The 27,833-nt window shown below is 41.2% G+C and overlaps 4 protein-coding genes across 12 annotated transcripts in view; 2 read left to right on the top strand and 2 right to left on the bottom strand.

The window, feature by feature from the left end:
• Nucleotides 1–2,296, top strand: part of zbtb24 (zinc finger and BTB domain containing 24) — a 6,966-nt gene extending 4,670 nt beyond the window's left edge. For all 6 annotated transcript variants that reach the window (XM_088432636.1, XM_088432637.1, XM_088432635.1 and 3 more), the window contains exon 9: nucleotides 878–2,296. In XM_088432636.1, the coding sequence (XP_088288762.1) occupies nucleotides 878–1,246 (369 nt within the window). In that variant the 3' untranslated portion in view covers nucleotides 1,247–2,296. The remainder of the gene's footprint in view (nucleotides 1–877) is intronic.
• foxo3a (forkhead box O3A) lies at nucleotides 2,053–11,421 on the bottom strand. The gene is made up of 2 exons (XM_088432633.1): nucleotides 10,428–11,421; nucleotides 2,053–7,866 (listed from the first exon to the last, which is right to left on the bottom strand). Exons 1-2 carry the CDS (start codon nucleotides 10,965–10,967, stop codon nucleotides 6,694–6,696), a joined length of 1,713 nt encoding a protein of 570 aa, XP_088288759.1. The 5' UTR covers nucleotides 10,968–11,421; the 3' UTR covers nucleotides 2,053–6,693.
• Nucleotides 10,447–27,662, top strand: scml4 (Scm polycomb group protein like 4). 4 transcript variants are annotated; one of them, XM_088432642.1, is made up of 13 exons: nucleotides 10,447–10,512; nucleotides 13,288–13,344; nucleotides 13,564–13,675; nucleotides 17,287–17,401; nucleotides 19,393–19,850; nucleotides 20,066–20,193; nucleotides 21,784–22,032; nucleotides 23,470–23,599; nucleotides 23,973–24,173; nucleotides 24,986–25,141; nucleotides 25,243–25,470; nucleotides 26,026–26,165; nucleotides 26,723–27,662. In XM_088432642.1, the coding sequence occupies exons 7-13, from the start codon at nucleotides 21,790–21,792 to the stop codon at nucleotides 26,846–26,848; spliced, it is 1,224 nt and encodes a 407-aa protein (XP_088288768.1). In that variant the 5' UTR covers nucleotides 10,447–10,512; nucleotides 13,288–13,344; nucleotides 13,564–13,675; nucleotides 17,287–17,401; nucleotides 19,393–19,850; nucleotides 20,066–20,193; nucleotides 21,784–21,789; the 3' UTR covers nucleotides 26,849–27,662. The 4 variants fall into 4 exon arrangements, with proteins under 4 accessions (XP_088288768.1, XP_088288769.1, XP_088288770.1 ...); XM_088432643.1 differs by lacking the exons at nucleotides 10,447–10,512; nucleotides 13,288–13,344 and having other exon boundaries at nucleotides 13,392–13,675; XM_088432644.1 differs by lacking the exons at nucleotides 10,447–10,512; nucleotides 13,288–13,344; nucleotides 13,564–13,675; ... (1 more) ...; nucleotides 19,393–19,850; nucleotides 20,066–20,193 and adding an exon at nucleotides 20,564–20,696.
• afg1la (AFG1 like ATPase a) lies at nucleotides 12,224–20,482 on the bottom strand. Its single transcript, XM_088432645.1, has 13 exons — nucleotides 20,344–20,482; nucleotides 19,291–19,484; nucleotides 18,090–18,141; nucleotides 17,919–18,020; nucleotides 17,463–17,593; nucleotides 17,281–17,380; nucleotides 16,514–16,572; nucleotides 16,322–16,404; nucleotides 16,170–16,240; nucleotides 15,993–16,093; nucleotides 14,740–14,880; nucleotides 13,549–13,659; nucleotides 12,224–13,421 (listed from the first exon to the last, which is right to left on the bottom strand). Exons 1-13 carry the CDS (start codon nucleotides 20,465–20,467, stop codon nucleotides 13,284–13,286), a joined length of 1,407 nt encoding a protein of 468 aa, XP_088288771.1. The 5' UTR covers nucleotides 20,468–20,482; the 3' UTR covers nucleotides 12,224–13,283.
• Nucleotides 27,663–27,833: the final 171 nt, after the last annotated feature.

Genomic DNA, 27,833 nt, shown 5'->3' with positions numbered 1-27,833 from the left:
TATTCTAGTGTGCTTCGATTTTAAAGGTATATGTAACTTGTTTAGCCATTTTCACTAGTCAAAAGAAGCATTTGTCAATACTTCATTTTATCTTTTTTTAATCTAAATCGAATAATACCGTTTTAGAAGTACATTTTCAACTTGCTGTTGACTGAAAATGTCATGTACTCAAGGACTCATGTAACAACCAATCACAGCTTGTAGTCACATGACCAAACATTTTAAAAAAGAGCCTTTTGAGCAAGTGAAAAAAGTATTTGTCTTACTTGCATATAAAAAAAAATCTAGTTCTTTAATTATTTATAGACAAAATGTTAACTTTTTACCGCAGAAATTGGCTAAAATGATGGTCATCAGAGTGGTACTTTGGAGAGCTAGTAAAAGGTTTGAGAATGAGAACCATCAATCCGAACATTATTTTCGTGTCAATTTTGAAGTGCTAAAGCTGACGGCTACAAAAAGAGCTGAATTGCAAAGCCTTGTGAAACTTTTGTCATATTTATTTGGAAAAACAGTCATGGCTGAGTGGATGCCTTATAAAACAGCCACACTAGTGACATCTGCTGGTCAGATAGCGTCATAGCAGCTACAATCGTCAAACTGCTTTACTATCTCAAATGGGGGTACGGGAACCTGGGGGAACTTGAAAGAACTTCAATCGGTACTGGAAATTTTAAATAAAAAAACAAACAAAAACGTGCAAATCCTTATTGAATGAATTAAATGTTTCAGGAAAATAAAAGTTCATAAAACAAATTTTATGTTCAGTCGGTTATTCAATTGAATTATTTTAGAAATATTTGCACAATTCAACAATATTCTATAAGCATTATTTCATAGCTGCTACTTTTAAAATGTATTTTAAAATCTGACGCAGGCCCAGAAGTATGAGCTGGCCTCGAGTTCGGCGCAGGAGATCCAACTTCTGGTGACGGGGGACAACATCAGCCTGACGCCGGAGATCAGCGCGGTCACGCCTCCGATCCAGATGCTCGCCACTCCCGAGCCTCAGCCGGCGCCGCCGTCCGAGTCCATGTACGTCATCACCCTGAGCAAGGAGGCGGCCCAGCACCTGCACGTGGCGCACGGGCCCGCCCAGCAGGTGGCGCAAGCGCACGTCAACTGGCCCATCTCCATCAGTCAGACCGGCCAGCACATATCCAGCCACCACATCCAAGGACACACTTTCCAGATCCAGGCCGGGACCGTCTACTCCACCGCCACAGCGCCGCCGCCGCACAACTGAGCTCAGCCTGACACCTCCCGCAGATCCGCAAAACAACCCTCAGGACATTCTCTTACACTCATAGGGAAGCGGAAGGGGAAAAAATGATTAAAAAACCTGTAATTGATATCATAAACACTATAGAAGCATATTCCTACCACACCCCTACGAAAAAGTTCAATATTGCATTCATAATGATAAATTTCATGCGTTAATGTGGCGAATTTCATGTGATAACATGCAATTAACAAATATACAAAGTTTAGCTTGTGTGTTTTGACATAGCACATCAATTCTGGTTCAGGTCACCTTTTTGAATCCTTTTTGCATCTTATTAAAACAAATTTGCTTTCTGAGCCCAGCTGATTAACCATCTGATATTTTATCCTTAACTCATTCAATGCCAGGGACGTATTTTCACGTTTTTTTTTTTTTTTGTCCAGCCATTCAGTCCCAGATACGTAAGTTTCAATTTAATACTTAAGTATCTGGATAATAATGTCCTTAACGTACTTCCGTATCTATTTAATACTTAAGTATCTGGGATTTAATATCAGGACACTTAAAAAACATGAAAATACGTCCCTGGCATTGCATGGGTTAAGATCAACAATTTTTTTTTGACAAACATACTGAACATACAGTATACATTTCCTCTCTAGATATTTAGCCAATCTTTCTGTCTTGTAAAGAAAGTATTTTTAAACGGTAAAATATTCAGCCTGTAGTACATATCTATTCATTAGTTCATAAGGGATCATTTATGAATTGGTTATTAGAATTTTGCTGTGCCAAAAATCAGCATTAGCATTGGCTTAAAAGAATGTTGCCCCTTTAAAAACAAAAAACAAAAAACAAACTACCAACACTGAAATGAAATAGACAACTTAAACTTAATTGCTTCATTTTGTTTCACGACATGCAGAAGCTAAGCTATTCAAATAAAAATATGACACATTACTTTATTTACTCAATTAATGAGGTCACATTTATTTTCCTCCTGGGTGTGGCACTGATATGCTTGAAAAACAAGCAAGTTGAAAGCGGCCTAAATAAAGATGATCAAAATTCCATTGTGGGTGTGATGTTTTGTTTTTATTTTAACTGAAATTTCCTCTCATTTGCATAGGAACTCATGAGGCCCTTGAAGTCTTTTCTGATGGGTTGCCTGTGCAAAAATGGAATTGCACATTTCAGAATTACATCAACTAAATAAATAATGCAAGATTTTCAATTTTGTTTACGTCACTTTTAAAAAATACTTTGAGACCATTTCTCAATGAATCAAGCAATTATTTGGACAAATACTACATTAGCAATTGTAACTGAATCCAAAATATGATAAAAAATAATAATAACATCTCCTCCCCGCTCCTCCCTTGACCCTTCTCGCTACCATGGCGACAACAAACTAAGCTCCCTAAATGTGTAAAAATATGCACGGCCGAGCCCAGCTGTGTTCCTCTCGGATACAGAGCCGCGATTGGTCGGGACCTCGGAGGCTGGCAGCCAATAGGAAACTGCCTCCCCGGGCCACCCGCAACCATGCAATTCCTCTGGGGGGAAATTGAATTTTACACACAAGAAAAAGAGATTTACTAGAGTGGCTCTCGAAGCTTTATTTACATGCACCGTCTCTTGGGAAGCTGGCATACACCACAATTTTTGTTCTTGTAGGAGCAAGAGGAAAGGGACGATGAGAGTGCACACGAATGATTAACACTTTAAAAAATGTCAAATTGTCATCAAATAAAAGTGCTCGACTTGAAAGGGTGCAAAAAAAAGGGGACGCTGAAATGGATGCATTTGAACAAAAAAGGCTATTTGACACAGTTCAACAAATAAATAAAAATGAATCCTGGTGGTCCTACAAAACATTTTTTTTGCCCCTATCATAGCTTTTGCGTCCTACTATCTACTCGATTTCTATCTATGTATACACAGAAATGTTTGGCAATCTTTTCAAATACTGTACTGTGGTCTTGAAATGGCAAGAATGGCTCTGAAGATACCGGCTCCCGCCACAGGGTGGCAGCACCTGCTACAGTGCTGATAAGAGAGTGGGGGCTGGGTTGCAAATACCGCACCCTGCTATCTTCGCATTTATAGCACCAAGAAGTCACCAGATAACAGCAGAAATACTATTGCAAACTTTCCTCCGCTATTTATCCCATTTTTGGGGCTGCTTACGCTACGAGTGACAAAATGGGGAAGCAGCATCTCAGAAGTAAACACTTTAGTAAACAATTCTTATAATTGGTTTGATCTGGATTGTCTGTTTGTATTTTAAATACTTAATGCGCCCATCTTTTCATTTAGGATTGTTTTATAATCGACCAAATTTTGCATCTAAACAACGGGAAATGCCTGCTATGTTAAATCGTATCTTCATTGGAGTGGCTTGTACAGCGTCGTAACAAACATTCACTCTAAAAATAGTCCCAAATTTGGAAAAAAAAAAAGGGACGACTCAGAGTTGGGTTATTCATGTAACCCCAAAAGTTGGATCACATGAATAAACAATAAAACAATACAAATCAACACACTTGTGGGGGTTGTCTTATACAAAATAAATACGTATGTTGTGACAAATGGATTTTGGGTAATAAGAATAACCCAAAAAATTGGATTTGTCTCTTTTTTTTTTTAACCAATTTGGGTTATTATTTTCCCAAAATTACGGGGATTGTCTTATACAAAATAAACACATTTTTATCACGATAAATGGGAGTCGGATTAAATGAATGGATTAAAAAGTTAGATGACTCACTTTTTTCAACAGTTTGGGTTGTTATTGACCAAGAATTGTTGGGGTTGTCGTCCACAAAATTTTGCTTACGACAAACAAGGTTTTGATTGAACAAATGACCCCAAAATTTGGATCGTTCACTTTTTGAACCAATGTGAATTATTATTGACCCAGAACTGTTAAGTGTTGTCACATTTTTGTCATGACAAATGGGGTTGGAGCAAAATGAATAACCCAAAATGGGGCATCACTTTTTTTTTTTTCTTCTCTATTTGGATCGTTAACCCCAAATCGTTGAGGTTGTCTCTCACAAAATAAACCCCCTTTTTTGTCTATATGAATTCTTTTTGAAATAAATGAGGAATCCAAAAAGTTGGATGTGTCCCTTTTTGAACCATTTGGGGTAATTATTAAACTAGATGTTTAACTTTTTGCCACCTTTTTTGTGAGTGTAAACAAAGCACAGCTGCATATCTCCAACTCCCATCGTATTACCTCGTAATTGTACACACAAACAACAACAAAAAAAAACATGATGTGGCTTTCCCCCTTAATGAATTGAAACCTCAATCCAAAATCCTCAGCCTATGCACTTCATATGCTGTAAATAATCCCAAATTTTGGACACAATGCTCGATTAGACATTTCACCCAGTTTTGGTTACTTTTGACGCGGCAATTAGAACCGCGTTGTATCAAATTTAATTCCCTTACACACCTAAACAGGGAACAGAATTTTGTTAAACGGACTTTGAACAAGTGCAATCATGTGAAGTCAATCTTCACTTATCCATTTATAAAAACGAGTCTGTCAGGGGGTCATTTACATTTTTGACCCCTCTGTGATGTAACTTTAGAGCAAATGAACATATTTACCACCCACACGTATAGTAGTTCCTCAACCAGGAATCTCGACTGAAGCCGCAGTGCAAAAGAACCACTTTTGTAGTGTCAGCCCAGACTAGCTTTAGCTAACAGTGTTAGCAGCATTAGCTTTAAGTAACAATGTTCATATATTTTTCGGCAAAGTTGTCGACACGGGGGCGAGTGGGTATTTGTGTTTGGTCACATTATGCGCCAAACCGCTACATGTATCGTAAAGATAATTGGATAGCTTGGTGGATGATGGTTAGGGGCTATGGGCCAGCATCGTATCATCACATACCTTCAAGAACTAAATTTCACAACGATGTCACTAATAATCACAACCCCCCACACACACAGCCCAAAATATGACTCGTAGAAATAAAGCATACAATGTGTCCGTTTCTTATGCTAGCTGTACATACTCATATTTGGTGTGCGTCAATGTTTCCTTTCAGTCTCTCAAAGACAAAAAAAAATAAATAAAATATGTCAAGTATTCTCCTTTAGTTTCCTCCCATGTAAACGGGCTTTCAAGCCCTTGTTTGGCAAAAATGTCGACGCGAGAAAACGGAATCATCTTCCCTGAGACGAACACAACTTTTCTTTCCAGTTCCAGTGCGACGCATCGCTCAGGTTCACTGATGTTATTATAAGAATTCAGAGTACAGTACCCAAAACATGTGAGATGTGACAAAAAAAAAAAAGAGACAGCCAAAGCCTGCGACGTTAGTACTAATGAATTCACAGGTTAAATGTATCCACATTATTACATGACCGCTAGTTGGACATAATCTGCAAGAAAATCTAGTTTAGTTTATTTGAGCTGATCTTTCACACCGTCATTCCCGACAAATCGGCGCATCAGAGACGTTAGCCACTGAAGCTACCTTGGAAGCCAAAAATTCCCAGGGTGACTTGGACATTATTCCCCCTCAAAAAAGTGTCTCAAATAATAATAATAGCAAAAAGATGTCTGTTAGATGGCTTGTAACATTTGTTTTTGACAAAAGAGTGCTAGGCCTGAGTTTTGGTTGACTCAACACTGGTCATTTGTTGTTTTTTTTGTATTAGCGCTTACAATACCATTAAATCTGTTTTACACTTTTGTCTTGTAGGTACTCTCACAATGCCTTGATAATTACCATTGTTTGGCTAGCATCAGCAGCAGCAATTGTTTGATTCTTAACACTGGTTGTGTATTTTTTACACAGCTCACTCATAGCTCCAAAGCTCGCTCATAGCCCCTTTAATTCTACGTTTCCGGTAAAATGGCAATAAAGCGATAAGACATGTTGAACATTACGCTCATCACTATAATGTTTGTGATACTTCCTGGAAATTTTGCAAGTTAATTTCAACCACCATGACACCCAACGGCGCCCACATGTGTATTGTACACATGCGACTTCAGTGGTCAAAGTCTCTTAAATTCTCACTGTCTGTACCACAAACTTACCGGAGCAAAACCTTGTTTCCGTAGAGAACAATTACGCAGCTGTTGCTGCACACGTTGAGCTAATCCAGCGCTTCGCAAATAGTGGGGCGGAACACAAAGGCTTTGTTTTTGTTATGAGAAGTGTCATTGCGATAAAAAATGATTTTTTTTTTTGCCCCAAGCACTTTGTAATCTTCATCCTAGTCAGCGCATTGGGCGGCGTGAAGTTTTCTCTTTCCTAGGACGGACTTGGCGAAATATAATTGAGAAGCACCGAGCTAATCGAACGTGCGGCTAGCTTGTCTTGTTTCTTTATTGTCACACCTCAAATTTAAAAAAAAACGGAACGATGATAAAAACGATTGAACACACTTTCATTTCCCCCTCGAGGTCTCGTTCCAGACATCCGGCGAGCCCCTCAGCTCTGGACCCAGCTCTGCGGGGACGTCTGCTTGAAGCCCCCTTGGTTGACGCTGGTGTTGTGGGCGGCGTCGAAGCTGAGGTCCAGACAGTCAGCCTCCATCAGCTCGTTGGGGATGATGGAGTCCATGTCGCACTCCAGCGCGCCGTTGAATACCTCCAGGTCCAAATCGGCGGCGGCGGCGGCGACAGGGAAGCGGTCCTGGCCGGGCAATTCCGGGGAGGCTTTCCCGGGGGACCCGAGGCCGCCCCCGCCGGGAACGGATGGACTTTGCGCGTGGTTGGCGGAGGGGTCTTTGCGCAGGAGCAACGCGTTGCGCCGTGAGTTCTGCAAGGCCACGGCGGTGCTGGCCTGTGACATGAGCGGGTCGGACTGGGTGAGCAGGACGTTGCCGGAATCCAGGCTGAGGAGGTCCTGCAGGGTCAGGTGCGCCGCGCAGGAGAAGGTGGTCTGCTTGTTCTCCTGGATGGTCTGCATGGGCGACTGGCGCAGGCTGGTGATGGACGTGGGGCTGAAAAGCGGATTGGGGACGTAGCTGCCCACGGGGCTGCCGAAGGTGAAGACGGCGCCGCCCTGGTTTTTGTCGCGGTCCTCGTCGGCGGGGGGCTGCTGGGACGCCGTCAGGCCGATGTTGTCCAGCAGGTCGTCCATCAGGTCGTCGGAGAGCCCGTCGTTGAGGTTCATGGTGCCCGCCAGGTCGGAGAGGCCGGCGGGCCCCGCCGACGGCGACATGCTGCTGGGGCTGGAGTACAGCATGGGGGACAACGGCGAGTCGTCGGCGGGAACCTCGTCCGGCTCCAGGTTGGCCAGGATGGGCGACAGGCGCCCGCTTAGCGTGCTGGCGTTGGAGTTGGTGCGAGAGCGGAAGTCGGTCCAGGCGTCCAGCTCGTCGCTGCTGCGCGAGGTGGGGCTGCCCGTCCACTTGGACAGGCTGGACGAGCTCTCGGAGCTGCCGTCCTGGGCGGCCTGCAGCGAGGCTTTCTTCTTGGTGGCGCGGCCTCGGGCGCCTTTGATGTATTTGCTGTTGTCCATGGAGACGGCGCGCCGGCGCGGCGCCTTGCCCCCTTTACCGCCGTCCGGGTTGACCATCCACCACGAGCTCTTCCCGGTCCCTTCGTTCTGGACCTTCACGAAGCGGCTATGCAGGGACAGATTGTGCCGGATGGAATTCTGTGGGGGGGCGTTCAAAAGGGTCTTGATTTAATCTCGCACACTTGTCACTTTTCATCAGTTTAGCCTTTAGCATTTTCTAAAAGGGCCATTTTAGCACGTTAAATCACAAGTGTCAAACTTAAGGCTCGGGGGCCGGATCCGGCCTGCCGCATAATTTTGTATGGCCGGCGAAATGCTGATTTGAAATACAAAATTTGCAAGTTGTTTTCAATCTTTAAAACTTTTTTTTTGTTCCCAATCTCTCTTTTGAACAGTGCTTACCGGGCTCTAACTTCAAAACTAGTTGGAAGTGTGATGAACACACCTAAAATTTGATTTCACTGTCATAGCAGCCCTCTGACAGAAACTATAATCACAATGTGGCCCAGGAAGAAAATGAGTTTGACACCCCTGCTTGTGATCAATTAATTGTAAAAATAACACCGCCTTATAACACAGACTTATGAAAATTATGAAATTCACCACAATGTGACTATAAACTCTATAGTCGTATTGAATTGACGTCAGCTATAACGTATGAGTGCTTTACAGAGACAAATTCATAAACCAAACACACCTGCGGTAAACAAAATGTGAATTTTGTTTGTTCTTTTTTGTTAAAAAATAAATAAATGTGTTGTTTTTTTTGTCTTGTATGACAAAAAAAAACAGCAAACGTGTAATAGATATATGGTCATAAATTAAAATGTGGTAGGAGGTTGAATTTTTCTTAAATACATATTTATTTTTAATTTTTAACTGTGTAAAATTTATATTTTACGTCAATAGCTGTCATTGGCAGTGAATGAGCTAAGAACCAAAGACAGGGCTCGTACAGCTTCGATCAATTTTAATTCTGGACGTTAACTTCTATTTGAAATCAAATTTAAAACTTAAAGTTCCCAATATCTCATCTGCTCTTATGAGACCTTTGTTGGTTCTGCTATCATGAGCGTGCGATGTTAACGTCCGAATTTTGTTCTTCTTAATTTTGAGATTTGAGACTTGTTCACAACTGTCACTCATCAACATGCTTAACATTTGAACAAAATATTTTTTTAAAACTTGATCAATTTAACCTGTTAGTTTGGATATTTCCATTGCAATAATAATTAGAATGCATGAACATATGGTAAAAAAAAAGTGACTTCCTCTTTAAAGTCTTGAACTATTGATTGCTTTTCTAAATGATCTCTTCTTCTTTCTAAACTCTTTCTCCTGCACAGCCATGTTGTTGGTGTAAGCAGTTCATGTCAGCAAGGGCGGCCTTGAAAGATAACGGAAGCAGTTAAAAAAAAACAAAAAAAAACGTGCAGTCGTTCAAGAAAAATTCCCAGGAATCAACTCTGATTCTCTGTTCCCTGCAGGATTAAAAGCCTATTTCCTGACACAAACAAACAAACACACACACATACATCTAAATCCTGCAAAGCTCTAGTCAGACTTGATTCCATGACAGATGAATTGGTTTTCCAGGCTGAAATATAATCCTCAACGTCAAATATGAAGCGGGACAAAAAAAGAGGCGCCATAACATTGGGCAGGTTAGTTAAATGTATTCTATTGTTTACAATACAAATAGAGACAAAGATAAAAAAAAATTCAATCACTGAAATTTGCATTTTGAAGTTTTCTTAACCAATTTTTGAAGAATTGACATTTTTTTCCATTTTTTCAAGTTTTCATTGTGAAGTCAAGTGAGCTGAGTTGAGTTCATTGCTAGCATAAAGCGCTCATCTCGAGTTATGGCTGGAAAGTGAAATGTGAAAAAAAAGCCTCAGGATAACAACATATGGGTTAAGTATAATCCATCCATCTATCCATTTCCTTAACCGCTTGTCTTCACAAGGGTCGCGGGCTTGCTGGAGCCTATCACAGCTGTCTTTGGGCGGAGGACACCTGAACTGGTTACCAGCCAATCAGAGGGCACGCAGAGACGAATGACCATTCATACTCACAAAGGCACCTAAGGCAATTTGGTGTCCAATATACAGCACCTAATCAGGAATATGATATTGAGAATGCGGAAGGAAAAATATCAGAGTACCCGGAGAAAACCCAAGTGGGCATGGGGAGAACATTCAAACTCCACGCAGGAAGGCTGGAGCTGGAATCAACCCACGACCTCTGCATGTGAGGTTGAGTGAATTCTAAATATATAAAAATCTCACGAGTCAGCAGTGGGAATGTGTGTCCACATTCATGTAAAGTTTTGGATAAATTTGGGAAATCAGCTAAATCTACAGTTGGTTGTAGAATTTTGGCAGGAGAAAATGCATGCAAAAAGGTTGTACACACAAGGTGGATTTTTTTTTAATGATTTACAGGGAGCTGTGTGTAAAATTTAAGGACTCGCATTCAATATCCAGTATTTTGGCAAACGGTCGGAACACGTGGAAGTAAAAGGTTTTACGTTTTGGAACAAAATAAGGCAAAAGCGAATTTGTGAAGGAGCCTACTCTCCGGAAGCACAGGGTTCACTTTGGACCCTCCGCTTTTGTTTCTTCGTGTATATATTTGCAAATATTTGCAGCTGAGTGATTTGGTCGGTGTCGCAGGTGTGCAGCGCGACGGCTCACCTTCCATCCGGCCGAGCTGTTGCTGTCTCCCTTGTCCTTGAAGTAGGGCACGGAGCGGACCATCCAATCGTAGATCTGCGACAAGGTGAGCCTCTTCTCGGGGGACGACTCGATAGCTTGCGTGATGAGGTCCGCGTACGAATAGTTGCCCCAAGCGTTCCGACGAGCCGACGACTTCCGCAGCTGCTGCGAGGCAGCGGCGGCCGCCGACGCCGACGCCGACGCCGGCTGAGCCGAGGACAGCGAGCCGTCCGCGGCCTCTTCGGTGCGGGGCTGCGAGGTGAGGCGGAGGCCGGAGGGAGCGAGCGAGCTCGGCGTGAGAGCCCCGGTGGCCTCCCGGGGCGCACCGCCGCCTCCTCCCCCTCCTCCTGCCTCATCGTCGTCATCCTCTTCCTCCGGAATGACATCGGCGTCGCTCGCTCCCGGTTTGCCCGCCGCGCCGAGCTCCGGACGGGGCAGCGGCCAGGTGCAAGAGCGCGGCCGCTTCTGAGGCTCGAAGTCCGGGTCGATCTCCACGTTGGGCTCGCTGGCCTCGGCCATGTCGCGGTGGGCGCTGAGTGGGTCGGGAAGTCACTCGGGTCGCATTCCATCAATGTGTGGGGTGGAGGAGAAGGGGGGCGGGGGCCGTCTATTTGCTGGAATGCATGCTAAGCGGACATCGCTGTGCAGGCTTTTCCACGCGGACCTGAAAGAGGAAAAGAGGAAAGAAGGGGGTGGGGGTGGGGGGTTTCGATTTGGCGTTCCTCCGCAAGCACCCAGAAGCATTTAACACGTCACTCCGCTGCCATCTTGACCATTTCCTCCCGCGACTTTCTTGGGCATCTTCATAGTTGCACCTCCTCGTCGTCCGCCTTCTTCCCTGCAGAAATGCTTCCCGCTCAGCGGCGCTTTCAGCTCCGAGGTGACGTTTGCACATGCATGACGTTCATTCAACGACACAATTCAGCCGCTGCACCTCTTCTTCTTCCTCGTCCTCCTCTTCCTCCTCTGCGCTGCTCCGAATTAAAGCGACAGTATGGAGCTGTGACGTCACTCTCCGCCCCTCCCATGGGGATGCCCAAAAAAATCCACCGCCCCCCCCCTCACATTTTTTTTTTTTTAATAGTAAAAAGCCCCCAAAAAGTAATTAATTGTATATTTGCTAGTGGAAGCCACTGTTACAATATTAGACTTTTAATACTGCACTTCGAGGTAAAATGACCACAAATAATTTGTGTAAAAGGTACTGAGCAAAATTTTATAAAACGTGCCGAAAAAAAAGTTAAGAAACAAACAGTAGATTATACGCAAATAAATTCTAAAACGTTTAATGCGATTGGACTAATTCTTTTACATACCACTAGAGGGAGCCCACACACTATATTACTAGTGGTGCCACATACCGTTGAGCATCACTGCGGTAAAGCTAATGGCTCTAAGGTTAATGTCAGGTTTTGTTGTAAGCAAGCTAAAATTGAGAAAAAAAGACAAAAATAAAATAATTTATAGTGGAAGCAAGTAAGCTTGAGTAAGATTCTATAGCACACAGACAAATTGAGCATTAAACATTGACAAAAATTACAAATTGCTATTATTTTCTGAAGCAAGCCAGCCAAAACTGGTAGCTAACACAGGACCCAAATCCTGAGAACTAGCTTCTAACATTAGCCGTTTTCTGCTAATATTAGTTTGACCATTTGTGGTTATGGTGTTGCCTTGAAATCTCCTACTTGTGTTTTTTTTTTTTTTTTTTTTTTTTGGTGAAATTGACAATAATGAAATACAGATATAAAATATAACACAAAAAAGCATGCATGTACAATAAGATTATGCACTTTTAATTTGAGGACATTTCGATTTGCAATTTGACTAATTGCAAAACTCATGACAATTTTGCATGTTTTGATGAATGAAATTTTAAATCATTCCTCTCAGCTTCTTCCAGTTGGACCACTGCGATAAAAGTTTCATGTGAAAAAAATCAGGTCTTAAAGTGCAGAAATATTGTCATAAATAATTCCTGTACAACATCTTTAAGTATGTTCCCACAAGCACCAGTTGGAGTGAGTAGTGTTTCTTTCCCGTTTCCATTTAAAAACAATAAAGGTGTATTAGGGCCACACAGTGGACAAAAAAAAAAAATCTGCCTATTTTTGAGTAGTCATATCATGAGAAGAACGTTTTATGATTTAAGATTGAAGTCATAAAGTACCAACAAAAAGTCACATTCTTTAGATTGTTCGAACGGATTTTGTGTATTGGTGATTTTTAAGTTGTAATGAGTAAGCTTATATTCATATATTTACGTACAAGATTATCTGAGACTGAATCTCAAGTATACATTCGAGTTTGAAGTAATACGCAGAGAATAAAGTTTTGTATTTATACAGTACTTCATAAAATCTTTGAGATAAGTCATATTTTCAACATCAAAGCATAATAGTTAAAGAATGTCTTATAATGGCAGTTTTGTTGTACAGATGCATTTTGTTGGGCTATAAGAAAGGCATGCTTTAAAAAAAATGGGATATTTACAAAATACTTTTACGAGATCATGAGGTTTACAGAAAACAGATGTAAGTTTGAATATTTCGAGGACAATGTTTGAGAAAAATGTCGGTATATTTCTGAGCCTGGAGTTGTAATGTCATAGGTATCAAATTCCAAATTTGGTCATTCGTTCATAAAAATACAACTTTATGCTGTACATTTTTTAAAAATATACAACTTTATAATGAGAGTGTGGCCCTAAAACTACCTTCAAATATTTTCTTGTACTTTTTGTTTTCATCCCTACAAACAAAATGATTTGTCAATTACATTTGGCATAAATAAAAGTAAAGGAAAAAAAAAAACTGTGCAAAATGCGGATCTCTTTTAGGCTTTGGACTTGGCGCTGCGGTCTCCCTCCAGCCAGTATTCTTCACTTTGCATCTCGGTGAGTCTGGAGACGGTCCTCTGGAAGGCGAACATCTCCTCTTCACCACTGAAGATGGACAGGCTGCTCGCCTCGTCCTGTCAAGACACAAAGTCAAAGTCGTTTTGATGATCAATTCTAATGTAGTCTCCCTCTCTAATGTAGTTATTAGGCTTTTATTTGTGTAGCGTATTGCAACAAAGTCGAGTGCTCTTCATCTCCTACTCTTTTGAGTCCCAGGTCATCCATGAGGATGTGGCTCTCGTCGTGGCCGTGGTCGCCCTCGAGGACGAAGACCTCCTCTAGCGGGTGATCGGCCAGGATTACCACACGCACCTGAAACAGCACGCAGGTAAACGTCAAATATTGACAACCTTTCTTTGCAAATATTTGGGTGTCTGTAGTCCACATCCACCCATGAAGTGTAAAATTCAAATCAATGTTTGGTTATTTGAAAATGTTCGGAAATGTGTCGGAGTGAACTTTCCTGCACCGAGTCCGAGATTCGGCTTTTTTGGGTTTTGCGCTCTTCAAGAACCACAAGGCCCCAATTGAAAACATTAGAAAATGTTCAAATTTACATATCGGTCTTCACATGGGTGAAATAATGTAGTCTCAGGGGCAAAAATGCATTTAAGAGACTCCAATGCAGCAGCTTAAAAATATTCAAACTCATCAGTATTTGGGTAACGTCATTTGTGGATGAAGTAGTGAGACGTACAGTCTCATGCCTATATTTTCATTCCACGCATATATAAAACGAAATTGGGATCGTTGCTCCGATTGGTGCATGATAATAATATGAAAAATAAAAATAAATAATACCATGTATATAAATAAAGAATAAAAATACAGCTCATACTTTCACACGCGTGCTATCATTATTTTCACTATGTTCTTGTGTGCGTAGCTCTGCATTAAGAGCTGCTTAAAAATAACCCATACTCCCAAGTATATAAAGATATACTGTAATTTAAAACAATACTTAATAACATTTATTTATATACACGCCTACATATGGTTAAAACAGTGAAACATGTAGTCTCTGTGGTGAAAATGCACTTAAGAGTATCAAAGCAGCAACTTAGTAAAATACACACACTCTCCAGTATATAAGTAATATGATAACAGAAAAAAAGACAAAACGTTCTAAATTATGCTTATGTGTGCAAGAAATAGTGAAACTTTAAGTCTCAGTGGTGGAAATGCTTATAATATATCCGCATCCTCCAGTAAATTGATTATTTAAAACAATTATGTAAGTCGACTGAGACTCGCTAGTATGGGACAGAACCACCTTATTTATGCTATAAATGACAAAAGCAAGCCAGACATGTTGGTAAAACATCTGGAAGCTAAAATTGGAGGAAAAAAAAAAAGCACAATGTCCCTCCTAAAAGAAAGGCAAGATCAAACCTTGTGGTCGTAAAGCGCGTCCACAAGCGTGATGAGTCGTCGCGCTTGCGTTTTCTTGTTGAGCGTCAGCAGCGGGATGTGTCGGATGAAGACGGTATCAAACAGGCGGGAGATCTCCAGGTAGTCGCTGGCCCCGAGAGGCTGAAATCAGAAAGAAGCTCCATCGTTTCCTGAGACTAATTTACAAAGACATGCCGCAAAATCGACACGTCGGAAGCTTGTTTTTGGAACTCAAGTGGCTCAGTGAAGACGTTTCTAAACCAAAACATTCATTAAATTGTGGTAACGTTTACAGTTGATATGAAATTTATTAATTCGCTGCCAATGACGGCTATAGGCGTCAAAAATCCAGTTTGACCGGGCTGGCGGCGAATGAAAAAACAAATCTGTGTGTGGTTGAAGTATGCTAGTCCAAAATAAAAAAAAGTGAAAACATACTTTTACAATAAAAAAAAATGGATCAAAAACGAAATGACAAGTGCTCCATTGAATATGTCTGCTTGTTTTTTTTGTTTTTTGTTGATTTTAGCAAGGAAAACTTCCATTTTTAATTTAAAAACCATTGTCATTTACAGAGATGGGAAATCCAGGTCCAGAAAGTAAAAACCCTGCCACAGTTTGGCTTCAGCCACAGGTGCTTCTAATCAACTTGCAGTCAATGGAGCTCGTTAGCTTACCTGTTAGAAAGCACACGTGGCTAAAGCCAAACTGTGGAAGGGTTTTTAATTTCTGGACTTGATCTTCCCATCTCTGGTCATTTAAAGGGAAATTCCACCAATTTAGCTATTTTCAGTCATAAGTTTTTATTCTGTCTATAATTAATTTGATGATAGTCCACTTATTTAGTCATTTTCAGCTGTAAAGAGTTTTTATTCTGTCTAATTAATTTGACATCTAAATCATTTCTCATGTATACTTAAAATACATTTTAATATCGCTGCTGACAAATGACATCACATGCTGAGGACTTGGGTGATGACCAATCACAGCTCAGCTAGTGAATGTCACATGACCAACAGGTGAGCCACGATTGATTACCCGAGCCTTGAGCGTAAGTGATGTCATGTGACATGTCAATTGACAAAGAACCGATTTTCATTGGCATATATCTATTTTGAATTGAATTTCTTCTGTTTCGTTATTTCTGCGACCGCTGAGGGTTTTTCTTTCCTTCATTGGATTTCAACAAAATTGAGATGAAACTATGAAGTTGTTATGTTATGATCTGTAATACTTTTTATTGACAACCTTACCCTGTCGCACAACTCCTCAAAGGTGCAATCCAGAATGGTCCCGCAAGCTTTGTTGAGACGCACTTTCCTGTTGTGCACGTTCAACACTCTTGGCCGCGTTACTGTAGAGTATATACAACTTTTGTTACCCAAGCATACTAATAATAAAAATATGACCAATAAAAACAAATGACTAACTGTCATTCTGCTTGAAGGCCAGCTCATCAAAAAACTTGTCGAGCGTCTCTTCCGCATCCGGCTCACTGGAACTGATGTCAACACAATAATGATTGGCGGGAGAAATAATGGTTTAAAAAAAAAAAATGTTACAAGATGTGCGGACGTCTTACAGGAAGAAAAGTTTCCCAGCGGAGGGCCTGTTCCTCTTGCGGTAGTCGATTCCTGAATCCAGACGAAGAGTTTGGCAATATTTCTGCACAATATTCAGTTGGACTGAGTGGTGCTATGTTGGATTATTTGGTGTTTAAGCTAACACCCCCCCCCCCACACACACACACACACACACACTAAAGACATCTTACCTGCAAAACAGCAATAAAAGGCACAAAGTTGACCCTCTGCAACCCGTTTTTGTACAAGTCTGGAAGAGAGGGAGAAAAAATTTCAAACAATTCTATGTTTATAGATTTTTTTTACATTTTACATTTTACATTTTTTTTACATTTTTTTTCAAATTCATTGAAAATCTTCCTAGCAGTAATTTCTAATGTAAATGTAATAGTGTCGTGTAATTCCTATTTTAAATAAATCGTGTTTCCTATTCAAATTCATCTATATCATATTCCATTTTTTAATTTACCCTCAATTTTGGACTGTGAACCGCAACTTTTTTCTCATGATTTGAGCTCTGTAGTCTTGTACCTTAACTGCAGTTTATTTTACTTATTTATTTTTTTTACCAGCCACCAGGGGGCAAGCCACCAGTAAGGCAATTTTTTTTTTTCTGTTCAAGGTGTTAATTTATGGAACAACTATGAAACAGAACTGAAAAGATGTGAATGCATTCAAAAAAGTTTAAAAAAATATTGTATTATACAATGCAGTTTAAAAAATTACTGTACTAAAGTTGAATAAGATTGAAAAAGTTCCATGTGCCATCTTTCAAAAATATCTGATGTTATAACCTGTGGGTTATAATCTGGTGCATTTTATCCGCGACAATTTTTTTCCTCAATTTTTGCTGCTGCAGCTTATATACACACGGGTGCAGCTTATCGTCAATCTTTGTGTGAAATATAGTTTTTTTTCCCCTCTAATTTGAGAGCATCTAATATCCAATTCAATTCACCTTCAGGGATCCGATTGGACGTTGCCACGACGACCACTCCGTGGAGAAACAAGTTCTCAAACAGCTGCTTGAGAATCATGGCGTCGGCGATGTCAGTCACCTAGAACGACGAGACAACGCGGTGAGGCGCCACACAATCATCAGCAGCACCATCCACAAATGAATCAAAACGTCGTCGTTACCTGAAACTCGTCAAAGCAGAGCAGGCAAGCTTCTTCGCTGATCTCCTCGGCAACGGGGGCGATGGGGTCATAAGATTTGGCCATCTTGCCCGCTTTCCTCTTTGGCAGACTCTGTTTAAGCCGATGGATCCCTGCGCAATCACATGCAAAAAATAAAAAGTCTTGTTGCGATAATAGAAGTGAGCAGTAACAAGATATTGATAGCAATTAAATGACAACATATTGGAAGGATACTATGTATGATACAAAATGATATCAGCGCCCCACTCATTGACAAACGTTTGTCATTCTCATGATTGCTGTGAAGCATATATGTCTGAAAATGTCAAATATAAATAACCATACAAGATGTCAAAATAAATAACAGAGAAAAGTAAGGGTAATTAAGGTTAAGGATTAAAACGGTGTCATCATTACTGTAACATCACATTGTCCAAGCTCTAAAATTACACTCACGTTTGTGTACGTCCAACATGAAACCATGGAAATGAACCCTGTTTTTCTTTTCTGTCTCCACGTGAGAGTAAAACATGTCCATGACCATGGTTTTACCCGTGCCTGAAATAAATATCACGTGTCATTTTGGTATCAAATAAAAGAGGCGATACGGTCAGAAGGATCTCTTACCCACATCGCCGTAAATGTAGTAACCCTTGGGAGGTTTCGGCTTGGCGAAAAACTGCAAGAGGAGGAAACTTAAATTAATTCTCTGTGTTGCTAAAGATGAAAAAAAAACGGTGTTAGTTTAAACATGGAAAACTAGGAAATTAGGGGAAAATACCTCTTAAGGCTACAATTGACCTGTTCTTGTTTTGCGCTCTCAAGTTACTTAAGTTCCAAGTTAAGGGTGCAATTTCTTATTTAGACCACAGAGTGGCGCTCCAACATACGTGTGTCCCTAATTCCCATACACAGCATTAACGGCCGAATTTAAAATACTGTAATCAGTCCCATTCAAACCATATGACTAAATATTTTAGTATTGTTCATGTTGTTTAAAACCCATATGTTTACGTTTTGCTGGAAAGAAGCTCTTTAATTGGAATACTTTAAGTTATATCTTGCTTCTGTTTGAACTAATTTAAAAAAATAATAATTTCATGATATTTTTACTTTGAATGTGGCATTTAGATTGAAAATTCATCAGAAAAATTGCATTCAAATATATTTTTGCTTTCGTTGGTTGTATTAAAGCAGTGCTCCCCCCCTCTACAAAACCGAAAACCTTTTGCGCCCTCTCACTTGTCACGTCGACTATAAATAAGATTGTCTATTAAAAAAAACATGATAGGATACCTAAAACTGTATTCTTTCTAACATAATAGAAAAAAGCAAAATACATCTACTTTAAACAACTGTTGACTACTTATTTACAGCATATACAGGTTAGTCTAAAATTGAAATAAAAATTAACAAGAGCATCAATGTCATCAACGGAAAAAAAAATTCCACCATTTCAGAAAAACTGGATTCAAGCGGGCTTACAAAAGCAGGGAAAACATTTTGTCGAGACAACATGCATGCAGCCATACTTGCCTGCAGGGAGGGGAGATGTTACACAGCGGACTTAGCAGCTATTATTTTAACGACCTTTTCCATGGCGGATTATTTAGGGTGAACTAGTTAGGAGAAATTAAAAAAACATTCAATAGTTGGTGGCTCCAAGAAACATTCTGTCCTAATGTGCATCAAAAATTAATCAGGAAAGGGGGATTATTTATGGATTCAAGCCCTTTGTGACTTTTGTGATTAAGAGCAATTTCAACACATTTGACTTGAAATAATTTAGTTTGTTATGGTGGATTTTAAAATATTACAGTTGGTGTACCTTTTGGAAGATTGACGTGGGTGTGTTGCTATAGCCACGGAGTGTTTTGTGCAGCTGGTCCAGCTTGCTCATCACGGCTCTCTGGTGCTCATCTTCCCGCAGGGTCCCATTCTGGACCAGCCCGCTGTAGTGATCCAGGGGGCCGTTGAAGTCACTGCTCCTCTCTGTCTTACACTGGGCTTCTACTGTGTAACCTTTTCGTAGATAAACAGCGACATGACATGACAGTTTCAACAGTTTGTTTTACTGACCTACTGTTAAGGCTCATATTTTGTGTTGCTTCCAACATCAATTTCATGAATTTTATCAGCTATAAATGCCTCCGAATTGTGGCGATGTATAACGATGTGCTTATTCATTCTAGACTCTTTGTGCAGGGCATCTATTAGGATAAAATATGTACATAGTGATCATTGCATTGCTGCATGTATTCGATGTCTCCCTCCTCTAACACATCTGATTTCAACGGACAGGAGCATTATCGGGCTTCTGCAAAGCTTGCTGATAAGCTGATTATTTGAATCAGGTGTGAGGTATTCGAGCGACGTAAAGAAATGCAGGTATGGGCCTTGCTTTAAAAAATAGGAAGCATTTAATGAGATATGAATGTTTGAAAATCGCAAATTGAAATTGGTGCATTTTCATTGCTTTTAAACGGTCATAACTATTATAATCTTTGTCCCGGGAAATGATAAAAATCTCTGAAATCGTCTTTAAAAGATTTGGCTGATAATTATTGTTTTGTGTCATTTAATCATTGAATGTTTACCTACAGTAACGTAGCATATGGAGTACTATTCGTCACTTCCTACAACTACTGTACAAACATGCCAATGACGAACAAAATAAGGAACAATGGAGATGTTCTGAGGGACTGACATCAGATCGGACGCGAAAAGTAAGGTAAGTTCGAACGAGTTTACGTAGGAATTATCATGTTTATTTTGACTGGAGCATTCAGCTCTTCGCCGACTTTTACAGGGGGAGTTTGGCTAAGTTTTGGAATAACACAGTCGATCATAAAAATGCAAACTCACCAATAACACGTCTCACCTCGTCTGCGACACATTGCGCTTTTGAGCAGTTTGATTGTGGAATGTGGCCCTCTTCGAAGCAAAGTGCAGCCGAGAGAGACTGAGGGTGACATCTTGGAAGACAGCGGCATCCACACCGCCATCTTGATTCAAAATAACTTTATGGAAAAAGTGACTGTAAACAAAACCCTGTAGTTTGTTTTGAACGCCGGCAGAGGGAAACATTTCTTCAGTTTAGGTTAACTGGAAGCCAATTGCAGCACAGAATATGGTACTGTATACAACGAACATATTTAAGACAAAGATGAATATATAAAGCAACCAATCGCGGCTCTGCTTTTGGACGTCACATCACCAAACTCAAGAAAGCTGGTAAGATGTGTTTGGTCGTTACCTGAGGCAATTGCAAATGGCAAAATGGCTGTCCCTGTGATAGATAAAAAGGTTGGATTTTTATGCTTAATTCATATTCTCCAAACAGAATAACAGTCATATTCTCAGACCAGTAAGGGTGCATCAAATATTTTGTCAAGATTTTTTTCTGGTTGAGTTTCCTTTTGACATTGATCCAAGTGAGATTTGCTGTGCATTTATGATTAAACATCCACGTAACAAAGTCGAATAACAACGATGCTGTGCTCTCGAAATTAAAATAGACTAAGAAAGTTGTAATGAAAAATGTTGAATACCTTATGTCCACGTTAATTAATTACTGAGACAGTTTTCATTGTGCCAAATATGTCAGTCCGAATTCATAGTGCTCAATCACAAAGGTCTCAAAGGGCTTGAATCCATGTTCATTTTATTGACTCGACTTTGTATTTGAGCACCATATATGATGGCGCAACCTCTTTCGTCAGTGCAGGAACAAAAGTGCACTTTTACATCCACATCAGTGAGCTGCAGACAAAACATGCGAGGCTTACAGGCTTGTTGCCATGACAACAGAGCAACCCCATCACTACTACCCTGCTACTACCTCGAGGCACTACTGTCACACACTCTCTCTCTTTCCATCTGGCCGTACATACACACACACACACACACACACACACACACACTGAGAGCAGCACCATTACATCCGCCGTGGAACGGTAAAACGAGACAGGCGCGACGGGACACCCCTCCTGCTTGTCTGCGTTGGGTGGTGAGTGTTTACATCCTTTGTCGACAGACGTCTCCTACGCGGGTTAGATGATGTACGCTGTCTTGGGCGATAATTGCACTACATAGCTGGGTAGCCTTGGCGAACCCCCCCCCCCCCCCCCCTCCCCCGTCCTGCCCCCTCGAAACAGCCCCCCACCCATTTACCCCTCAATGCGCTATAGTCTAATTACAGCCTGCGGCAACATTAAAAGAGATGCAATGATTTTGTCATGAGCTGGAAAGAAAGTATTTCCCCCTTTGTTATTGGGTATGTTGTGCGATATAAGCACCAGTTTTTTTTTTTTTTTAACAGCTCCAAATGAGTGCACCTGCAGTGACGGTGCAGCGGAGAGCAGACGGCAACGACGACGGCGGTGAGATGCAATCGGCCGCGGTGGCGCCATCCTCCTTCATGCCCGTTCAGTCGAGCAAAATTCCGGGCAGGAAGCGAGGCAGGCCCCCGCTGCGTAGCGTGGCCAAGATGGATTTCGCCAGTCGCTACGTGGACTCTCTGCCGCCGCTCAAAGTGCCGAAGAAGAGAGGCAGGAAGCCAGGATTCAAGGTCAGGATGCGGCGGCGAGGGCGTGGGGATGCCGGTGGGATGCTAGTTTAATTCGACCAAGCTGGTCTGATCCATTATAATTTATGATTTATCGTGAGCAATCACAACATAATAAATATAGACGAGTTTGAGAAGGATCAGAAGGAAGAAAAACCTTTTTTGTTTTGCTTGTACCTCTAATTCAAAGGATCGTTTTTCAATGGTAAACACCTTGCATATTTATCAATTTTTCAAATGTTTCCCTCTTTCGTTTGTCGCAGAGCCACAGTTTACATGAATGAACATTTCAAACAGAAAACTAAATTAGCCAAATGCTAATTTCCATAGGTAGTCCCCTCTGCCATATGGAGCATGGCTAATATAAACCAACAACAATATATACACCATAAACATCCATCCTTCCGTTTTCTAGAGCCGCTTATCCTCTCAAGGGTTGCAGGCTTGTTGTTGTAGCCAAAAACAGGGCCTATCCCAGCTGGCTTCGGGCAGTAGGCGGGGAACACCCTGAACTGGTGTCCAGCCAAAAAAGGGCACACAGAGACAAACAACCACTCAGCCACCCAATCACACCAAAGAACAATTTAGTATGTCCAATACACCTGCCATACATATTTTTGGAGTTTGGGAGGAAGCCAAAGTGCCTGGAGTGAACTCACGTGGGCTCGGGGAGAACATGCAAACTCCACACAGGAAGAACTCGGGTTATTTTAACTTTGAGGCAAACGTGTCATTCACTTGGTCACCGAGCCGCTCCACAATAAACATATAGACAATAAATATATAAATATAAAAAGCAACAGAGTAAGCATGAACCCTACAAGTATTGGTGTTGAAAAATGTATGGTTTGTTTCTCTATATGGGGAAGGATTATATTTAAACTTACATCATTATATGTAAGTACTGTACTGTAATACGATGAATAATGATAAGTAGTGGACACCAACGTACTGGACGCAGACGTGCGTATGTACGAAAATCATAAATTTATTAACAAAGAGAGCATGCAAAAGGCGATCTGAGAATATCAAATTATAAACTCATAATATGTCAGGCAAATCAGTGTGGAAAGAGGCAGTACAGTAAACACACTCAAATTGAATGAGGGAGGTGGAGATCACGGTACTACTGACTGATATAATTTCAAGAATACTTAAGTTGCAAAGAAGGGAGTGACAAAACTAACCAAATTAGAGCACAAAAAGCAGGGAATAGAGCAAGCTTCAGTAATGTGAATATCATAGAATAATTTGGCCTCGCCCTCTCGTTCTGACAGCACTTAAATAGCCGAAATGATTGATGCGACACATCCTGACACCATGACACATCACATCTCATCCTTTTTTTTTTTTTTCCAGAAACCCATGATAATAGCTTGCCAATGAAATCCAACTAACTAACAAATGTGTTTTTACTTACTTTGTCTTGTTTTTCTGCAGCTGAAACCCAGGATGGTAATGACGCCATTGGCCATCTCGCCACCCAGTAGCACCCCAGAACCCGACATGAGCTCCATCCCTCAGGACGCCGCCACAGTCCCCCATTCAGCAACACCCCAAGTGCTCACAGGTAGGATCATTAGCATATTGAACTTCATATACAAAGCCTACTGTATATCCATATAAATAATGTTTATCAGTGTTTTCTGAAGAATGTTGTGGGTTATTCACAATAACTCAATGAGCCAATTATTAAGTGAGTTAATTGAATGTTAAGAATCCCTGCAAATATTTAGGGCCCAAGCAGTGACCACTGCGAAGTCCCTATTGTTCCTCCCCAGATTATTATTATTATTATTATTACTACTATTATTATTATTATTCTCCAAGATAAATCACAAACGTGAGGGCCTAAACATGCACAAAAAGTCACTAAAATTTGCACACTCATCGGGCCTGCTGAAAAATTTGTCAAATTGTTTCTATGCACTTCTTGCATTTAGTGTGCATCTACATCAACAAGCAGGCCAACACAGGCCCCAACCTGGACCGGAAGAAAATCCAGCAGCTGCCTGACCACTTCGGACCCGACCGGCCGTCGGTGGTGCTACAGCAGGCTGTGCAGGGATGCATTGACAGCGCCTTCCAGCAGAAGACGGTCTTCACGCTGCTCACGCAGGGATACGGGGGAGAAAAGATATCTGGTAGCTTTTCACACATTCCACCCTGCACATCTCTCCAGTCTCCATCTGGTTTCGTTTTCGTTGAACTGACTAAAAGGGCAACCACATGGCTTCATCCAGAGCTTGCGTTTGACATTGTTCATGATAAATGGTAGATCAATGGCTCCTCAAGTGTGATAAGTGTTCTCAAATGGGAGTGTATGAAGGCACCTAAGATTGTACATAAGATTGTAACAAAAGATCTGTAGGTATCAGCAAATCAAAATTGAAGTTTTTAATACTGTGTCAGGAAACATACTTTTTTTTTTCAAACTAAGAGCAAATGAATAGGAACATGAAGCAACTTGTTGCTAAATTGTTATTGTGACTCATTTTCAAACATTTGTATGCCTTTATTTTCTAAGTTTTATGCATACTGTTGTGCATTGTCATTAGGAAGGCAATTTTCCAACAGAATATCTCAAAATGAAATAGATGAGGTCACACGATCTGTCTTCTGGATTTTCTGATAAAAATACATCTAGAGACGACGTAACAAGTTTTATATGGCTGAGCAGTCATTATCGATGCGATTTTCCAGCAGATGAAACAGAAATTAAACGGATGTTCTTGCACGAATCATCTGGAGTTGCTGACTAAAACACAGCTAAACACAAAACTACAATTGAATGGCAGCCCTAAGTTTCAAAAACCATACAAATGTAGTTCCAAAGTTTCGCCAACTGGGATAGGCACAAGCAAGCCTGTGACCCTTGTGAGGATAAGCTACTCTATGTGTGTGTGTGTGTGTGTGTGTGTGTGTATATTTATCATTTTGTGCATTTGAACCGCAGCCACATTTGACGGCAAGCAGCACCTCCTGAGCCTGCCTGTGGTGAACAGCATCGACTATGTGCTGCGCTTCCTGAAGAAGCTTTGTCGCAGCCTGCACTGCGAGAATCTCTTCAGCGACCAGCCTATCAGCCAGCGTGCCTCCTACCACTCAGACGGTAAAACACTCGGCGCCATCTGTGCATACATCCCCGCCGTATCGCAAACGTACACAATGTTTTCGCAGCCTCTTCTGACCCGTTTCCATCTCGCCCCTTAGCTGAAACCTCTCTTGTCGAGGAGTACCGCCATGAGCAGGTTGAGGCAAAGCGCTACCCGTCTGCGGAGCACAGGGAGTCTGTGTTTGGATCCATCAGCTCCTCCTCGTATTCGTCTTCGCCAAAGTCCCCCTACGGCTTCCGTGCGTCGCAGCAGTTCTCAAACACGTCATCCGCCTCCAGGCAGTCACCGGGCAGCCCCAACGCTTTTGTGGAAAGTAACAGGACAGGTGAGGCCATAGGCCGGGGATACCCTTGTTTGGTCTTCAGCCAATCATCATCTGTCATCTGTTCTTGTTACAAGGCCCGATATCGTATTTTAAACTTTCCACAGTTAAAATATATGCATATACATTACATTTGGCACTTTGGTGATTTCATTTCTTCTTAAATGTGCTTTTTTTGGGACAGACAATTATAAACAGGAAGTAAACCGGTAACCAGGAAGTAATAGACTGAAGCCACGCCTCTCACTTTGTGGCCGCCGCGGCCCCTTCATGACGTCGTTCTAAAGCCAACTGGCAACCACAAAACAATAACAACAAAAATGCTAACCTTGTAGCCGTCTGTAACGGGAGGGAGAATAAATAAAGAAGCTAACAACAGGCTTTGTAGTGACATTAAAATGAACAAGCGTTCCCAACAAAGCAAAAGAGGTGTCAAGAGAGCAGACACAGTAACACCTCTCCTATCAAATCGGTCCCCACGACTCATAACAACAGTTCAGTGAGTGAATGATGTACGTCCATTGTCTGACTGTGTGCACGATGGTTCGTTTTTGTCAGGGGGATACGCCGCACAGGAGTCCAAGGCCCCGCCTCCCGGCAAGGATCCTTCCACGTGGAGCGTGGACGACGTGGTGTGGTTCGTCAGGGATGCCGACCCCAACGCCCTCGGACCACACGCCGACGTCTTCAGAAAACACGTGAGCTTCAACTTGAAGTTTACTGCCAAACTGGAAAGAGAAAATGATACTTTATTTACAACAGCCACACTTAATCTTTTGCTCTACTAGCTTACTGCTTTTAGTAAGCTTGTTGCTTTACTGGGCACAGAGGCCACTTTTGGCATCCGTCACAGCCATTGCTTAAATTCTGACGTGCTCCTACATTTCTCTAAAATCCTGAAATTTCTTGCCTGTTTAGGAATTAAAAATAGAAAAATATGTCCCTAATAACAGCCGTAACTCTAAACTGAATCTAATTCAAAATGGCAATGGCATGCTAACAGCTAGCATCAATTGTGGCAGTATGACTTTGGATTTGGCGCAACAAATGAAGACATATTACAGGCATAAAAATCTAAGCATCACCAACATTACAGCATCTTATTGAGTCACGGTAGTAGTTGAAGCAAGTCAAATCTTCATTTCTGCATGACTTGAATAATAATATTAAATGTGAACTTTAAATAAATAAATCAGTTTAATCTACATTCTATCTGCTCTTCCTCCTGATACGCCCTCCCTTGCGCCTCCTGCAGGAGATTGACGGTAACGCCCTGTTGCTGCTGAAAAGTGACATGATCATGAAGTACCTCGGCTTGAAGCTGGGGCCGGCTCTCAAACTGTGCTACCACATCGACAAGCTCAAACAAAGCAAGTTGTAGGATCATCACCACACCTGATTGGTCCGTTTACAGGAATTTACAGATTAAACAGGCACAATAAAATCGATGTAGCTGAGGACTGGATCGAATTTAGGAGTAATCAATGAACGATTGTTAATGAAAGCCACATACTTGCTGGAAAAAGTAACTTTCTGCTTTTTTGTTGTTGTTTACTATTAACAGCACTGATGTGGACTGGAAATGAATGATTTAGAACAATAATTTACTGGGATTACATTATGACATATAAAATAAGAAGTGTGTCTGAAAGTGCAAAAATGTTGTAGAAATGTTCCTAGGTTGGTATGGAAAGAAAAGGCATATGAACTGATTTTATTTTGCAGCTCAGATTAGATTACTTTGATCGCACAGAGGCATTCTGTAAAAATCTGACCTTCAGAGGTCATACTACAGATATAACAGGTGGGACAGAAAATATACATGCTACTACAATGCTAAGAAAAATTGAAAACTTATTTGAATGAACTTGTAAATATATTTCAACTGCTTTTTAGCAGTGTTGACAGATACCCCCGAGAGCCAGCCTATTCATTTGTTTCCAACAGTGTCTATTTTGTCTGAGCAAGATATTGAAGTTAATTGCATTTCACCTGAACACCTGACACCATTGGAAAGGTCAGGAGATCAAAAAGATCTAGACCATAAATAAATGTCCGCCACAGATGACACAAATGAATAGGCTTGGTCTCAGGAGGATATCGTGCAAGGATGTTTTGTGATGGAGATTTCAAGTTTATATAAATGTGTAATAATCATGTATGTGAGTATTAAAATCAAGACATGTCAACTACTACTTGTGTGTCTAGATACGTCCATTTCGGTTACTAGGCCGTCCAAGAACTTTTTTTTTTTTTTTTTTGTGCAGCAGTAGAGTTTCTCATGCCAGTTGCATTGAAATCATGATGGATATCTATTGACAGTTGGAATGGCGTTGAAAAGAAACGAGGGGAAAGAAAAATGATTC

This window comes from Hippichthys cyanospilos, chromosome 14 (assembly GCF_059441005.1).
Source record: "Hippichthys cyanospilos isolate Australia breed blue-spotted pipefish chromosome 14, RoL_Hcya_1.0, whole genome shotgun sequence".
NCBI lineage: Eukaryota > Metazoa > Chordata > Actinopteri > Syngnathiformes > Syngnathidae > Hippichthys > Hippichthys cyanospilos.
This window is presented reverse-complemented; position numbering and strand designations above follow the sequence as displayed.

Coding starts and splice junctions, on each gene's coding strand:
- foxo3a (XM_088432633.1), bottom strand. CDS start 10,967: ATGGCCGAGGCCAGCGAGCCCAACGTGGAGATCGACCCGGACTTCGAG. Junction 7,867..10,427: donor ACAGCTCGGCCGGATGGAAG/GTGAGCCGTCGC, acceptor GCCCCCCCACAG/AATTCCATCCGGCACAATCT.
- afg1la (XM_088432645.1), bottom strand. CDS start 20,467: ATGGCGGTGTGGATGCCGCTGTCTTCCAAGATGTCACCCTCAGTCTCT. Junction 17,594..17,918: donor CATGTTGGACGTACACAAAC/GTGAGTGTAATT, acceptor GTGATTGCGCAG/GGATCCATCGGCTTAAACAG. Junction 17,381..17,462: donor TCTGCTTTGACGAGTTTCAG/GTAACGACGACG, acceptor TCGTCGTTCTAG/GTGACTGACATCGCCGACGC.
- scml4 (XM_088432642.1), top strand. CDS start 21,790: ATGAGTGCACCTGCAGTGACGGTGCAGCGGAGAGCAGACGGCAACGAC. Junction 23,600..23,972: donor AACACCCCAAGTGCTCACAG/GTAGGATCATTA, acceptor TCTTGCATTTAG/TGTGCATCTACATCAACAAG. Junction 24,174..24,985: donor CGGGGGAGAAAAGATATCTG/GTAGCTTTTCAC, acceptor TTTGAACCGCAG/CCACATTTGACGGCAAGCAG.